This window comes from Synchiropus splendidus, chromosome 15 (genome assembly GCF_027744825.2).
Source record: "Synchiropus splendidus isolate RoL2022-P1 chromosome 15, RoL_Sspl_1.0, whole genome shotgun sequence".
NCBI lineage: Eukaryota > Metazoa > Chordata > Actinopteri > Syngnathiformes > Callionymidae > Synchiropus > Synchiropus splendidus.
In genome coordinates this window covers 8,754,416-8,769,310 of record NC_071348.1, presented here as the reverse complement: position 1 = coordinate 8,769,310, position 14,895 = coordinate 8,754,416, and the positions used below count along the sequence as shown (strand labels likewise).

General features: G+C 42.1%; 1 protein-coding gene across 1 annotated transcript; it reads left to right on the top strand.

The window, feature by feature from the left end:
* The first annotated feature begins 6,316 nt into the window (after nucleotides 1-6,316).
* On the top strand, nucleotides 6,317-13,685 carry si:ch211-142k18.1 (uncharacterized). Its single transcript, XM_053887249.1, has 3 exons — nucleotides 6,317-6,465; nucleotides 12,232-12,752; nucleotides 13,302-13,685. The coding sequence occupies exons 2-3, from the start codon at nucleotides 12,238-12,240 to the stop codon at nucleotides 13,438-13,440; spliced, it is 654 nt and encodes a 217-aa protein (XP_053743224.1). The 5' UTR covers nucleotides 6,317-6,465; nucleotides 12,232-12,237; the 3' UTR covers nucleotides 13,441-13,685.
* Nucleotides 13,686-14,895: the final 1,210 nt, after the last annotated feature.

Below are 14,895 nucleotides of genomic sequence, written 5' to 3'. Positions count from 1 at the left end.
AGTCTCAGCCCTCGGTTGGATCAGGGTGCCAAATTTGAATTGAGGCAGAGCTACAGTACTTCATCGCTTAGTTGCTTTGGCCAGATTTTAAAAACAATAGATTCAGCCGAGTCTCACATTCAAAAGTGGCAGTTTTCATTATGTATTTATATTTATGAATGTGATTCTTTCATTGAGTTAAAGCTCTATCAAAGCTGACTAAAGTCATATCCACTGGGCCCAGGACACTGCAGCGGCTCAGATGTTCTTCTGAGCACTCAACATGCCATACGATATTCACCCAGTTTGACCTGACTCAATCCACAACATCAGCTTGTTTTGTGACTAAGCTTAGTAACGTGAGAGGCGCGAGACAGCATTGTTCTGTGCAGAGCCCTTGACCCAAGAACAGCACACACTGACAGATCAGCCGTGTCGCACATCCGTCATCATTCGGCAAAAACAAAGCTTTTCTTACTGAGCCTCGCTCATGTCCAATGAATGATGACTCATGTCTTCATACACAGATTGACCTTAAGAGCCTTTGGGAAAACCAATATTTTTTGTAGCTAGCAATGTGGTTTTATGTTTTTTTTCTCTCATCTGTTTGTCATTTTCCCAACTTTTTATGTGTCGTCCAGACATTTACTCATACTGAGATTCTCAGTCATCAATCACCAACAAAGGACAAAGAAGTCAAATGATTTTCCTCGCATGTGAGGTTCCTAAAGAAGAAATTTGAGTTAGGACGCAAGGCAATATACACCACGTCAACAGAGCGCCACCCCTTTGCGAAATCCTAATGCGGCAACACGCAACGCTGAAGGCTGCCTTCGGCGTCAGCATACGATGCAAAACCCCACTTTCCCAACATCAAAACATTGCGCCATAAGAGTGAGAATGTGTTTCCGACAGAGACAGCAACCTTCTGTGTATGTCACACTGAAGTTCACTGGAAAAGATTTGAATGTGAATATAACAATGTGCTACCACAGGTAGATAAAAATACAAGAGGTGATTTGGTTCATGACAGGCTGCCAGGTGGTGACATCTTTTACACGCGAGACCCACAGGGGTTATAGTCTTGACAATCTGGTTCAAGAAAGTTTCCTCATGAGATAGAGTGTGCTGTTAAAGTAAATATCACCATCATGCAAAGCATTTTTCTGCGATGGGATAGGTTTAAAATGCCTAATATATTGCTAAATTTCGAGTGTGGAATAGGATTAAATGCTCAATAAAGATTTGATTTGCTAGGATTTTCAGCATATGTTAAACTACCATGACTTCAGGGAGTCACCCCCTGGCAAACCTGCAACTTAAGATTCTACCAGGGACACATGTAGAACTGATGAGTGACTAAATCTTTGCAAGCACCGTCGTCCTACCTTCCAACAATCAAAACAAAACAATGCAGAAATGCCTCCCAGGAATTTGCTGGCCCAGACAAGAGCTGCACTTTATCAGCCTCTGGGATCAGGCAATATCTATGCTGATTTATTTCACTTCCAATAATCCTCAAAGAGCTGCTCCGCCTCTCCAGATCCAGCACCTCATTTGCATTAGCGCGATATCACAGGTGGAGCCGTGTAACCCTCACGTGACCACGCATCAGTTGCCAGATTACATGAAATATGGAGGCAGCAATGACGGAACGCTCGGGTTTATCGGGGCGGGGAAAGAGATCATGCAGGAAAAGGAAGGAGAAGTGAGAAGACAAAGTGCTAGAAAATCCTGACTCAGCAGGCTCCCCACATTACAAGCGTGAGGTTGCATATCTTTAATAAACAGTTAGTAGTTATTAGCTAACAGAGATTAAAGGAGTTGTCCATGTGCTTCATGAGAATGTGCAAAATATAATCTTTCAAAGCACAAAGTAAGAAGCCACTTCCATGTGACAGTTTATGGCAAGCTATTTATCCCATTGAAATAAATAACAGTCTATACAGAATGTAATATCCTTGGTCCAGCCCCTGAAATCACTTCAGTTGGCGCTGGTTGAAGCAATCCGATTGTAACCTTGTGACAAGGTCATGACAGTTTTCATTTATCACAAAGACCCTCACTTGTACTCATGAAATGTAGTTTCATAAGACTAGGAAGTACCCATTCTTCTATTAGAGAGTAGAGAGTGTCAGGTGTGCCGTGGGAAAATGATCCAGTTTCACCTCATGTGTCCGGAGATAGAGGTGGGCGACATGATGCCATGAAATCATGACCATTAGAAGGTGTTGAGGAGCAACCAAGGTGAGGAGATCGCATGAATTGGCTGACACTCTTTCTATCCACTCTACTGTAGAGCTGGGTGTGTTGATGCGCTGATCTGTCCGTCAGTCAAAGCAGCGCTGCTGTGGTGCGCGGCTCTCCTCTTCCCACACACTCACAGAGAAGAAGCCGCTCACATGCGCAACTTCCTGCTGTTTTTAAAGCTGATGCGCCTCTAACTTGACCACACACTTTCACCACAGAATCATGGAGGGAGGGATCCTCGTTGGACCCGCCACGCCAAAGACTGTCTGCACCGCACAGCTAACAGAGCTAACGGCTAATGTGATGTCTCACTTCAAAACTTTATTGACACTCTTGGACTGTCAAAGTTTGCTTTTTGGTTTAAAAGTTGGCTGAAAACTAAATGCACAACAAAATAAAAGCGCTCTAAAATGAAAAGTGAGAAAAAAATCAGGCAAAGAATGCTAAGGATTTGTCTGGAAACTCAAAACTACAATAAAATCATGCGATAGAGAAGTGAGAAATCGAAAGTTATTTAAAGTGAGTAAATAAATCATGATATATTTCTCCATATTGCCCGCCCCTTTCTGGACACATTTGAAACAAATACATTTTCTGCAATTAGTTTCTGAAAATAACCAGGCAAAATAACATCCGAATGTCAGTAGCTACAGTTTTTCACAAATGAACAGGGATTTTCTACAGGAGCACAAGTGCGCTTTGGCCGAGATTCCTTTGGTGGTGAGCCTCAGGACTTTTTTTGGCTTGTAAAAGGTTGAAAAACACAGCCCCCTCTCATCTTCCTAGAGTATGTGCCGAGGCTTGGAATTTTAACTCTCAAAATTTGATCCTGAGACTGATAAGTGGTTGAAAATAATGAGGCAAATACAACATTTAAAAGATAAGAAAAGGTCCAAAGTCATCTGCTACAGTATGTCTCTCTTTAAATCCATCCATCAATTAAAGATGCCGAGTCACAGTGAGACGTGGACTTGACGGCGTGTTAAGCCTCTCATATTTATTGAGCAGCAGTGGACCACATCCAAGGCCGTAATGATATTGAAGCTTAACATTCCACTTTAAAAAGTGCCAACTTGACGGGATCATAAGTGTTACTGCTTATAAAGATGCCACAGAAAGAAGCACACAAGAGGAAGTAAACACTGTAAACAGTTTCGGATCCTGGAGTGGTAACATTCTCCAGTAACTCTGTAATATGCCTGGTTCATCTAACTTACATGTTCCAGTAAGTGGTGACACGGTCGTGTGAGGATGAAGTCATCCGCTGAGCGACTCCCAGAAAGAACACAACACCGCTGGTTATCTTTGTCTAACTCAATTGTGGCTCCCCTTCCAACCATTTATCTTCTATTTGTCCCAGCCACGTAATCATATTAAACACAGAGGAGAGCCACATAAAAGAACCCTGCTATTGATGTGTGCAGACAATTGTGAGTCCATTGGCCCAGATCAGTGTCACTTTTGATTGATCAGTGCTCAGGACGTCCTCAGGCTGTCTCGGTTCCCGCTGCTTGACTTATATAATGAGGTCTGGACGGAAGTCTGCTTGGCTCCGTGCAGCTGCTGGCCGACTGTTGGAGACTGACCCAAATGATATGCCAGGAATCAGGCAGGGTTTCTGGAGGTTGGTGGACCTTGTGGGTGGTCTACGATGCATCTCAACCAAGCACCTGATGCAGGTTTTATTAGTCCATTGAATCACAGTTTTCATGGTACATGTCACCCATTTTCATGGGCCTGTAGGCTCCTACTGTAGGATGGGCCAGTCAAAGGGCTATAGAATAGGATGTACCCTCGCAGCAGACTGGGGTGTGTTATATTCGTGTTGTGTGCTTTTATTTTGTTGTTTCCCACGTGTGTGTTTTTCTGTTTCCCTCCAGCTTCACAGCAACACAGCTGACACCAATTCCCCTATCAAGCCGTGTGGATATCAACACCTGGGTACCAGACTGTGTCAGAGAGTGTGCACGTCTTCTTTTCTGCTTTTTTTGTTTTCTATTTCTTGCCGATTACTGTGTACTGCATGTGAGTGTTTAGCTACTCACCTTTTCTTTTCACTTGTTAGTTTTCTTCCTTGTGTGTGTGTTATTTCCACCACCGTGCACTTTTCGTTATTTGGGCCTCGTGAGTATACCTCAATGAGTTTTTGTTGTCCCCATTAGTTGAGTTTTTTATTTGCCTATTTTATATTTCAAGTTTTGCCTTCGTTCCCTGTGTGTTGGCCTCTTCGCAGACTTTTGGCGTCGACTCCCTTGTTTCCTCGATCCTGTTTGTGCTTAGATTTCTGTGTATTTGTATTAAATCTATTGCTAAATCTTACTCTCGCTGTCTCGATTTAAGCACTTGGGTCTGTTTGCCTGAGCCATCATGACAAGGTGATCACAGCCTGCTTTACCAAGTAGGATGCCTACCAGTAAATATGAAAGGAACTACTGTAAAATGGCCTGACACCATCCACACAATGTACCTATTCAGAATGGATTAGTTTTTCTAGGGATGTAGTGCAAATGTCCTGTCCAGATGTACCATATCAGTCGTCTTTACCACGCAGTGTCAGTAATGTTAGAGACTTTTGCCTTCAGCATGATCCCAGGCAATGCTAATGCAGATGGGAAGAGACTGGTGGTAAATTGTATGTTTAATGTATCACTCACTTTTGGGGTTGTGATCCGTGGCAACTCGACACAAACTCCCTGACCCAAATCCAGGCACAAGGATAACCAAATTGAGCATTTACAGACCCTTATCATCCAGTGCTGTCTCTTCAACAGATATAATTCAGCATCAGTGCTGGCAGCTTTTGAATGGCCCGTCTACATGTCAGTGAAGCAGCTTGTGGGAAGAACATATTGATAGTGGCAGAGCTCACTGACTCTCTAGAGTGGATTAGGAGTTTATAAGCAGCAGTGATGCGCCTCTCACCACTGCAGACAAGCCTAAAGGGTGATAAATGCAAAGAGGAATGCAACACCGAACACTGAGATTGAGGATGTATTTATGCCATTTTCATTGCTCTAAACAATGAAATCTCCCTCTTGCGATATAAAGCTAGGGTTATTTCATCTACCGAACAAGCTACAGCACACGTCAAGTTATCCATCTGGATTTTTTATTCATCGTCAAACGGAAAGCGTCGACCGACTGTCACAACAAACGTTTGCTGTTGGCTATGTTTTCCAAAAGTGCTCCCGGTATGATTCCACCCTGACTTTGTGGACACGTCTCGGACACGCATGTCTGAATCTGGCAGGGGAGGCTGACATGTCTGACACACACCATCTGCTCCACTGTTGCGTGAAGGTGTGTGCTTGTCGGGCATGACACACGACAAATTTCTGCCATGTATTTCAATGATCATCCCCTCAAAAAGAGCTCACTCTGGTTCCCATGACTTCCTCCTATGCCTCTATCCCCCTCCTCCACCTCCTCAATGAAAAATAGGTATGAAGATAAAATAAAGGTCTATCTTATAACGTATATTTCAAAAGCCTGAATTCTAAGCCACCGTGGAAAGCAGCCATAATTTATCAGATATATAATTATCAGTGACCCAAAAAGCTTCAAATCTGGAATCAGAAATTGTAGAATAGAGCCAAATCTTACGATGTTATCTTCTCGGAAGTTAATCCTGGAGTGGAACAGTGCTCCTCTTCACTTATCATCAAGCAACTTGGCTAAACTCCGACGATAAGGTTTTGTCTCGGTATGAAATGTTTTTAGCATCGAGGCGACAGGAAATGGGGAGAACTTGGAGTCAACTGTTTTCCATGGTGGCACGACCAGTCATAAAGAGCTGAGTAAACATAAATAATAATTATACTATGAATACTTTTTTCATTTTGATTTCTGTAAATGCCACCTATGAGTAAACAGGAGCCCTAAAAACTTTCAAAACCAGTTCACAACAAGCCGAGCCCACTTCCTCTCTCAGCGGCTCACACATGTGAAGTAGATTACTTTCTGTCATCGGCCCTCCTTTCTGCCGGCCCCTTCTTTCCACTGAAAAGAAAGAATACATTCACTTTGGGCTTTTTCTGCGGACACCCCCCTCACCTCTCCCTCAGCAGAGGAGCGCACCCAGACGACAACCATCTCCTGCCAAACCCTAATTGTGTGTGCACTTTTTTTTCTTCCCAATCTGACGGAGAACCATTTGTTCTGGAGGAGAAGGAGACGATGACGGCGCCGGCTTTGCTGCATTGAGAAAGTGGAGGGAAGAAGCCGGGAAACTAAGAAGTAAGATTCTTTATCTTCAGGAGCAATGTATGTCGATGAACGTTCTTGATGGGGGATGTTCTCAGAGCTTCTGCAAGGTTTCTCTGCTATAATGAGTCAGTGCTGGAGACGTGGTTGTCATGGCAACAATGAAGTGTCCAATTGCGGCAACACCTGTGGAACGCACCTGTGCAGACAAGTGGAACCACAAGGCCATGAAGCCGAGCTGTGCAGACACTCGGATTATCTGAGCGACACGGACCAAGATGTGGACGACGTGTTGACGTTTCAGATCATACTAAAGCTGGCGAGGAGCGACTTACAATTGGCAAGTCAAGTTCATATGAACTTCAAAGTTAAAATCGGAAGTCAGTGTTTGACCAAGACAAACTTGAAGTAATCCTTTTTTATGACACTGAAATATCACAGGATACTTTTTACTTTTAACATTGAGCACGATGCTATGTGTTTAGCATTGAGGCTAAAAGCTAATACTTCGCTGGAGAGTAAATATTACCCTTAAGTGACAAAGAAAGTTATGTCATCAGTTACAGTTTAATCATCCTCTCTCATTGCTATTTAAGGTAACACCATATAAATTATTATTTAAGTTTAACAAGAATAAATACCAAATTTGAGACAAAGTACTGTAGTAGTCTGTCCATAAGGTGATGTAAGAGGAAGTCTAAGTATTAACTTTAATATTCGTGATTGTTGTGACGTTATTGTAGCCTTTATATGGTTTATTTTTTAACAGATGAGTCGCTGGGTAATAAAGTTTGATTATATTTATATAACTGTCTCAAGGAAGTGCTTAGTGAACCTTAATATAACCAAACCTAGTATGGGTGGTCACTGCATCAACAAGGGAAATTCTTTTTTTTTCTAAAAATTTATGCACCTTTCAGTCTCCAAATACACAATTTAATAACGTTTATGTTCATATAACAAACATGTGACCAAAACAAACGCAGCATAGGAGCACTGTTCCGTGTTTTTTTTTTCTTCTGTATGATCCATTCGGCACGCCCGACTTTGCAGGCTCGATTAAAAAAAAACAAAAAAAAAAACTCTTGCACACTCCACAGACACAAGCTGAAACATAATACAGAGGTGGTCATAATATTTTGGCTGGTGCACAGTCAGCAGTTAGCAGTGAACATTAAACCCTGAAATGTCAGTAGAAGTCGCTGTATTAGTGCTGTGTTATTATCCTCCATCTGTGGAGTCAGAGCTGATATAAATCAACGTCTGGCTCCAAACCGCAGGCCACAAAAATACAAAAAAAAACTTCTCTCCACTTTTGTTCTGAGCTCATGTCAGCGCCACAGCCACTGCTATTTTAAACCAGAGAAGGCAAGTAAAAAACGCTCGACCGTGACAGGACGGTCACAGTGCAGTAGGTCACTGAAGGTCACGGAGAAGTTCAACAAACACAGCTGCTGTCAGTCTAAGCTGTGTTCGTGTATTCGCTCTACCTTTTCCACCCTCCAATAATGTCACTGGATCTCCTTTGACTCAATTTTCGGACTCCCCCCAGACTATCCAGTCACACTGTGAGATGAATTACATTTCCATGCTGTCGGTAAGCAGTAAATGTTACACACTCACCAGCTTTTCTTTCACTAGCGTCCAAACAAGAGCTGTAAAACTCATAAAAGACAAGGGTGTTTTCAGATGTTTTAGCTACAGACATGTATTTAACACATTTAACATTGAAATGTTTATTTTTTCTTTTCAGTTTTATTATTATTAATTTGTCCTACATGTGTGATAACTATTTTTCGATCGTATTCACTCACCCATTTGCACGTTACCAAGAGAGGGTCAACCCGTTTGTCTCAAAATAACAGTACTGTTGTAGGACGATACATTGGGAAAAAAAGGGCATAAGTTGACACAATTTTATACGATTATTTTGAGTATTCAGTACAATAACTTAACGTTACTCGTTTGGCAACACCACTGCTACTGATCTTTGGATGCTTAACTGACAAGCGAGCGCATGACTCACTCTTTAATTTCGACAGTTAATGTACTGATCGTGACTTTCACACTGAAAGTAACTCAATACATAATAAGGACTTTTTCCAAGCCTTTTTCTTAACCTGTGCCATTAGTATCAGTTGTGAGAACTGCATGTTTCCCATAACCAGGCTACGTTGAAACTGAGTTGGTCATACTGGGAGCACAACACCACCATCTAGTGGCCAGAGTGCAAACTGCATCTGGTTAATGATAGCACAAGTGTTGGCCTTTAAGACAGAAGTCAGTTGTCATGCTTCGATAATAAAGTTCTCCCCATTATTTTGAGGCAGAACTAAGTGTAACATTAACTTATATCAACTAAAATGTTAAACACATCTGTAGCTGAGACACTACAACACTACATTTTTGTATCTTGTATAGAGTAAGAAGTAAAAGATTCATAAATACCATTATTCTGTCAACATGTAGCGGCTCAGTTGAAGGAGGCTTATTGATGAAATCCACCCATGAGGCTGTGAGGAAACACCCGTGTTTAAAATTCACACCCGCATGATATATGCAAAAAGATTCCTGCAGGAACAAATCGAATACTTATCGCGACACGTGTCACCTCTAGGAAACTCATTAAACTAGCTTTATATAGACGGATGATATCAGCCCGTCTTAGGAGCTTCACATGTCAGTCATATTCAAAGAGATAGATTTATCTATCTGGACGCAGCCTCTGCCTGCCTCCTGCGGCTGCGCCTGCAGCCTGACCAGGTCAGAGGAGCCTTTGTCCAGCTGCGGGAGCTTCCCTGTGGTCAGGCTTCCTGTTCAGAAACAGTTGGCTGCTTTATGGCTGCAGACCACCGCGTCTGAAAATAGCTCATGACCACTCTGGTAAACTGCATCAGCGAGCAGGTTTTATTTATCATATTTGGATGCTTTTCAAGTGGCGCTTGTAAGACATTATTGTGAAATTATTCCCCTGGGATATAACTTCCTGAACTTAAGATCGGCTTGTGCAGAGAGGAAGTGTGATGGATGTACAGTACTAGATGAGTACTAGCAGAGTGACTCACTCCCTGCCTGAGCCCCTTCATTCACTCTGACATGTGTGCGTACCTAAATAACCTCCACAGTCTGAATCAAATTTATTTGAATGGAAATTGAAGAACTGGAATTTTATTAGTTCCGGCACTCACACGCTGTAAATAACTCCCACAAATATTGACATTTTTTTCCCATTTAAATGACTGGAAATAGAAACGATCACTTCCACCCGAGAACCATTTATTTTTATTTTTTACATTTGAATTCTGTAATTATATTTTTATTGAAAGAAGTTCAGGCATAAATAGAGAAAGCAATTTACTGAATTAATAAGCAGCTAATAAGTGATCAAAGCTGCTGCAACATGTCAGTAGGCATCATCTCTGGTTCCCCACATAGGCTGTGTGGCTTTTTTGTGTGTTGCAAAATGTCTCTAAGATTTTTTTTTTCCAAGTTTGACATCTTTAAAAATTTGTTTTTTTCTTTTTGATTTTTTTTTGTATGAAGAGCTTGTTTTTTTCTTTATTCATATAACCTAAGTTCAAAACTTATTTATGACACAAGACCTGGTTTGTATTAGTCAAAATCTTTGTTTTCTAAATAAAAAATATTTATTTATTCATTTTTATTTATTTTCACATTCAGAACTTGTTTTTTGGATTTTTAAGACATTTTATGCAATTTCAGAAACTTGTTTACAAATAATACTTTATTATTATTATTATTATTATTATTATTATTATTATTATTATTATTATTATTATTATTATTATTATTCAGAGCTTGATTTACCATAATTAAAACTTTCTTTTGTTATTTTTTTTTTTCGCATTCAAAACTTAATGGCAGATATTTAGCTCCCTAAACAGCATAAATATATAAAGTAGATAATTTTTTTTTGGGGTGAATTTATCGGTCGGACAAATTCCACCACCCCTGAAATTTCACCTTAAAAGTTGCCAAGAGGACAAAGGTTGCAGATTGTTTACTCAGGTGAGAGGCTGTCACTGATCAGTTTGCTGTGCATTAAAGATGAATCAAAGAGAATGTGGAAGTGACACGGCTGCTGGGGAGTCGCTCTGAAACACAATCTCTCCTGACCGGCCCATCTGTGCTGCGTGGAGGTAGTTAGCAGTAGAACGTCTCTCTTGAGTTCCTCAGGTTGTCAAAGAAGCGAGCAAAGATCCCTGGACAGTCTTTACTGAACACAAACAACATCACATAGTTGGCTTCAAAGCCCCACAGTGATAACAGGGCATCAGCTTTTCTCATAGTCACAGGAACAATATACAATAATGAGGCACTGAAACTTTGCAGAAGCGAAAGTCTCAAGGATTTCCTAAAGATTATGAACCTTTTACTATTGAGAAGTGACAGTACATGCTGACTGGGAGGGTGGGAAGACAAGGTCAAAGCCGGACAATGTTTGGACCCTGGGACTGGCTCCTAAAACTGGAGGAGCTCAGATCAACACGGTGAAAGTCAGCTGCTGCTCAACATTCCCTCTGAGTCGCATCCTTTGGCAAAAATATCGACTTTTAAGACACTTTCAGCTTAGCGCAGGACGCGCCAACACAAACATGCATTAAGTTAAACAAGCTTCTTATTTACATATTAGGTTTATTATGTTTAACGTCTTTAATGAGCTTTTCATTTTGGTGCAAGAGTGATGTTTTGAACATGGGATTGGAGGAGGACATTCATTTAATCAGGAAATTCTTATGCACCTGAATACTCATCTGGATAACACATGGAAAGTTTGGCAGTGATGAATATCATACTGAGCTATCAATACTTGGCATTTAAAACTGCTCATGTTTGTGGCCTTTAGTTAACTGGAATTAATATGTATCTTGGGCGCGTTTTACTAGACTTAAGACTGCGGTTACCTGATACTGCAGCTGCCATCTTGAGTCCTACTGTACTGTGATCATGAGCACCCAAGGGGCTGTTTTAGCCACGGCGATGTCAGCTCTGTGATATTCGAGACAGTCACACGACTAATCCATTTACAAGCAACCCTGACTGCTTTATTGAGATGTGTGTGGGCTCACTTTGTTCACTTGCTTACTTACAAGTGGATGGATGGATGCTGGACGAAGGACGGAAGGAAGAAAGGATGGATGGAGGAATGAAGGAAGGAAGGAAGGAAGGAAGAAAGGAATGAACAAAGGAAAGGAATGAAGGGATGACAAGGGATCAGGACAATGAAACATCTCCAAGAAGGGGGGAAGGAAAGAAGGAAGGAAGAAAGGACATAAGGAAGGAAGGAAGGAATGAAAGATATAAGAAAAGAAGGAAGGATTGATGGAAGGAGGGAAGGAAGGATGGAAGGAAGAAAAGAAGCAGGGAAGGAAGAGAGTAAGGAAGGACAGAAGAAAGGAAGGAAGGAAAAGGGAAAGAAGGTACGACGGAAGCAAAAAAGGAAAAAAGGAAGGAAGAAATGAAGGAAGGGAGAAAGAATAGGAGGAAGAAAGGAGAGATGGAAGAAAAGGAGGCAGGAATGATGGAAGAATGAAAGGATGAAAGGCAGGGAGGACCAAACAAACAAACCCTGTCACAACCCAACAATCTCAGAAATATAATGGTAATAAAGCTAGTCATTGTGAGAGACAAAGGTGTTAACAAAACGACAAAATCTACAAGAAACAAACGGACTAAGTATCTTCATCACTGCTAACTCTATGTTCTGTCAACGCAGTCCAGACGCCTGCCACTCAAGTACGTGACACTGGTTAAGCTAACTTCTGTTGGTTTCTCCAGGAAACTATGCCGTCTCTGTGGATACTCTTTATATTTTCCTGGCTCACTGCAGCGACCCCAGCACTCAGCCAGAGTGGAGATGGGGCCTGGGGCTCTGGCATGGCTGAGGACAATGAGACATCTCCGGTGACAGCAGGAGATGAACCTCAGCGAACTGGCAGCAGCATCTGGACAGCAGCGGCGACGCCGTCCCCTACACTGATCCACCACCCTCACCCTCAGAACAAGTGCTCACTTCACTTCAGCACATGCGGCACCACGGCTCGGAGCCTCGGGGAGCAGAGTGAAGAGATGGCCCACCTGCGGGCCCTTCAGAACGGCAACTCTGAGGTGATGGAGAACCTGGTGCAGGTGGTGGGGGAAGAGCTGGGAGATCGACGCTACGAGGACGTGATCAAGGAAAACATCGTCGGCGCCCAGGAAGAGCAGAAGAGCTGTCAAGAGGTTCTGGAGAAGGCTGAGGAGGATCTGAAGAAGCAGCTGGAGGGAGAGGTGCTGGACACCCTTGCTGGCATGCACAAGTGAGTTCACTTTCATTTGAGGTGCTGGGATGAGGTAAACATGCAGGTACTGCTGAGGATCAGAGGGAGCTGCTGACCACCGTGAAGGTTCTGGATCGGACACAGAGTGAACCCGACACTGATGTGGCCTGGGGTCTGAATGATCTTGAATATATATGTCAGCTCTGTGGCATTCGAAGGTTTGTAACCAGAGACAGTCACATGACTAATCCATTTACAAGCAACCCCAAAAGCTTTATCCAGATGTGTTCATCTTTGTGGAGTCACTTTGTTCACTTGCTTACTTACGAGTGGATGGATGGATGAAGGAAGGAAGGATAGATTGAAGGAATGAAGGAGGCAAGGCAGGAAGGAAGGAATGAAGGACGGAAGCAGGAAGGAAGGAGGGAAGGAAGGAAGGAAGGAAGAACAGAAGGAAGGAAGGAAGGATAGATGGAAGGAAGGAGGAATGATCTCGAATGTATAGAGATTATTTCAAGCATGTCGTACAGCCAGATGATGTGATGATGACCTCAGTCTCTGTTTCCTTCCTCCTCTGTGGACCAGCAGAATCAAAGAAGAGTCGTCCTCCATCGAAGAGATGATCCGTGCTGCAGCAGACATCGCCGCTCGTCTGGAGAGCTCATCGCAGCAGCTGCACGCGTCGTTCACAAAACCCCTCAGAGACTCCGTCAAAATACACGGCTGACACATCAACTTTATCATGTCTCACATGGACACTCACTGAATTGCTGAATAAAATCCGGCAAGGGGATAAAACCATGGCGCTTCAGAAAGCCCCCTGCTGGAACACTGGCGTCATAACACTTCACTATTGGTGGGGCAAAATCTTGAATTTTCTTCCACCAACTGCCACATTCTCACTTCTGTTTAGTTCCAGCTAACCAATTTTAATGTTCTTAAACATGAATATGAACAAAATGAAACATCTAGTTTGAGCATAGGATTCAGTTCTACCTCATATTTTTTATTAAAAATAGCCAGATGAAAAGAGGATTACCATTATGAGGCAATATATTTGATCCCCCTTTCAGACAAGATTAAGACTAGACTCTAGACAGATGTCTAGACGTCTTCATTGTGTTCCCATTAAAGATATATGTTGCTGAATTTCTGTTGTCATTGTTTGTGTTTTTAAGTTTTAAATCCAGCATCTAAAGTAGAACTAAGTGTCCAGGGTTTTAACTGTAGATTAAGTGACCTATATTTTTGTTTCTATTTTCGAGCTGCAGTAAAGTTAACTGCCAGCTCAGTCAAAGAACGGAGAGAAGAAGAATGAAGTCATAGCCTTAAGATTATTTTCCAACCACGTATGATGTAAGGAATCTGGCCAGCGGCACAGCAGCGTGTGGTGCAGGATCCAGCCAAGTGGAGTGTTTATGGATCCCATTAAAGTGGGCTTCAGAGCCCCGAAATAATGGCTGCTGGTCTTCTCCGGGGGAAGCAGGAGGTCGGCCATCTGGTTCCAGGGTTAGAGCGGTGATCAGGATACACTGGTGGGCTGCAATGGATGGTTTGTTTGTGCAGTTTCGGAACTCTTGAGGGCACGGAAGACATGATGGATTTTTCCTCACAACTACTTGGAGAACGCTTGTGTTGATGCGTGAGGTCATTCGCTCTCCGTAATGTCCGTAATGTAATGTAATGCAAATGAACTGTGTGTCACAACCTGAGCATGTCAGATGACATGGGGTCGTACTGTATGTAGCACTGTGGGGTGGGCATTAATTGCCATTTTTAGACAATAAATTATGCTTTTTTAAATGGCAGTTTAAAAGAATTTTATAAATTGCATAATTTTAATAATAATAATTAGCAGAATTATTTAATTTGTAATTAAAAAGTTAGGTTAGGTGCCAATTTCTTATTCATAATGATATTGAAACATACAGTTCACAACAGTTCAATGAAGTGTTTTGAACCTCTTATATCATTTTTTCATGCACTTTTGGACCGAGCACGGGAGACACCAGTTTTGCTGTTTAACCCATGGGGAATCTAGTGGCTGATAATAAAAAAAAGTTTCCTCAATCCTCAATGATCCTCTGTAATACAGTTGTAACACTCGTGGCACAGACTGGCGGCAAGTGGTTTATTTTTAGTATGTTAATAGATTAAAACGGTCGTGTAAGAGAGTAATTTT

Excerpts from the sequence above, each read along its gene's own strand:
- si:ch211-142k18.1 (XM_053887249.1), top strand. The coding sequence starts at position 12,238 with ATGCCGTCTCTGTGGATACTCTTTATATTTTCCTGGCTCACTGCAGCG. Across the intron at positions 12,753-13,301 it reads ACCCTTGCTGGCATGCACAA|AATCAAAGAAGAGTCGTCCT; the intron begins GTGAGTTCACTT and ends GTGGACCAGCAG.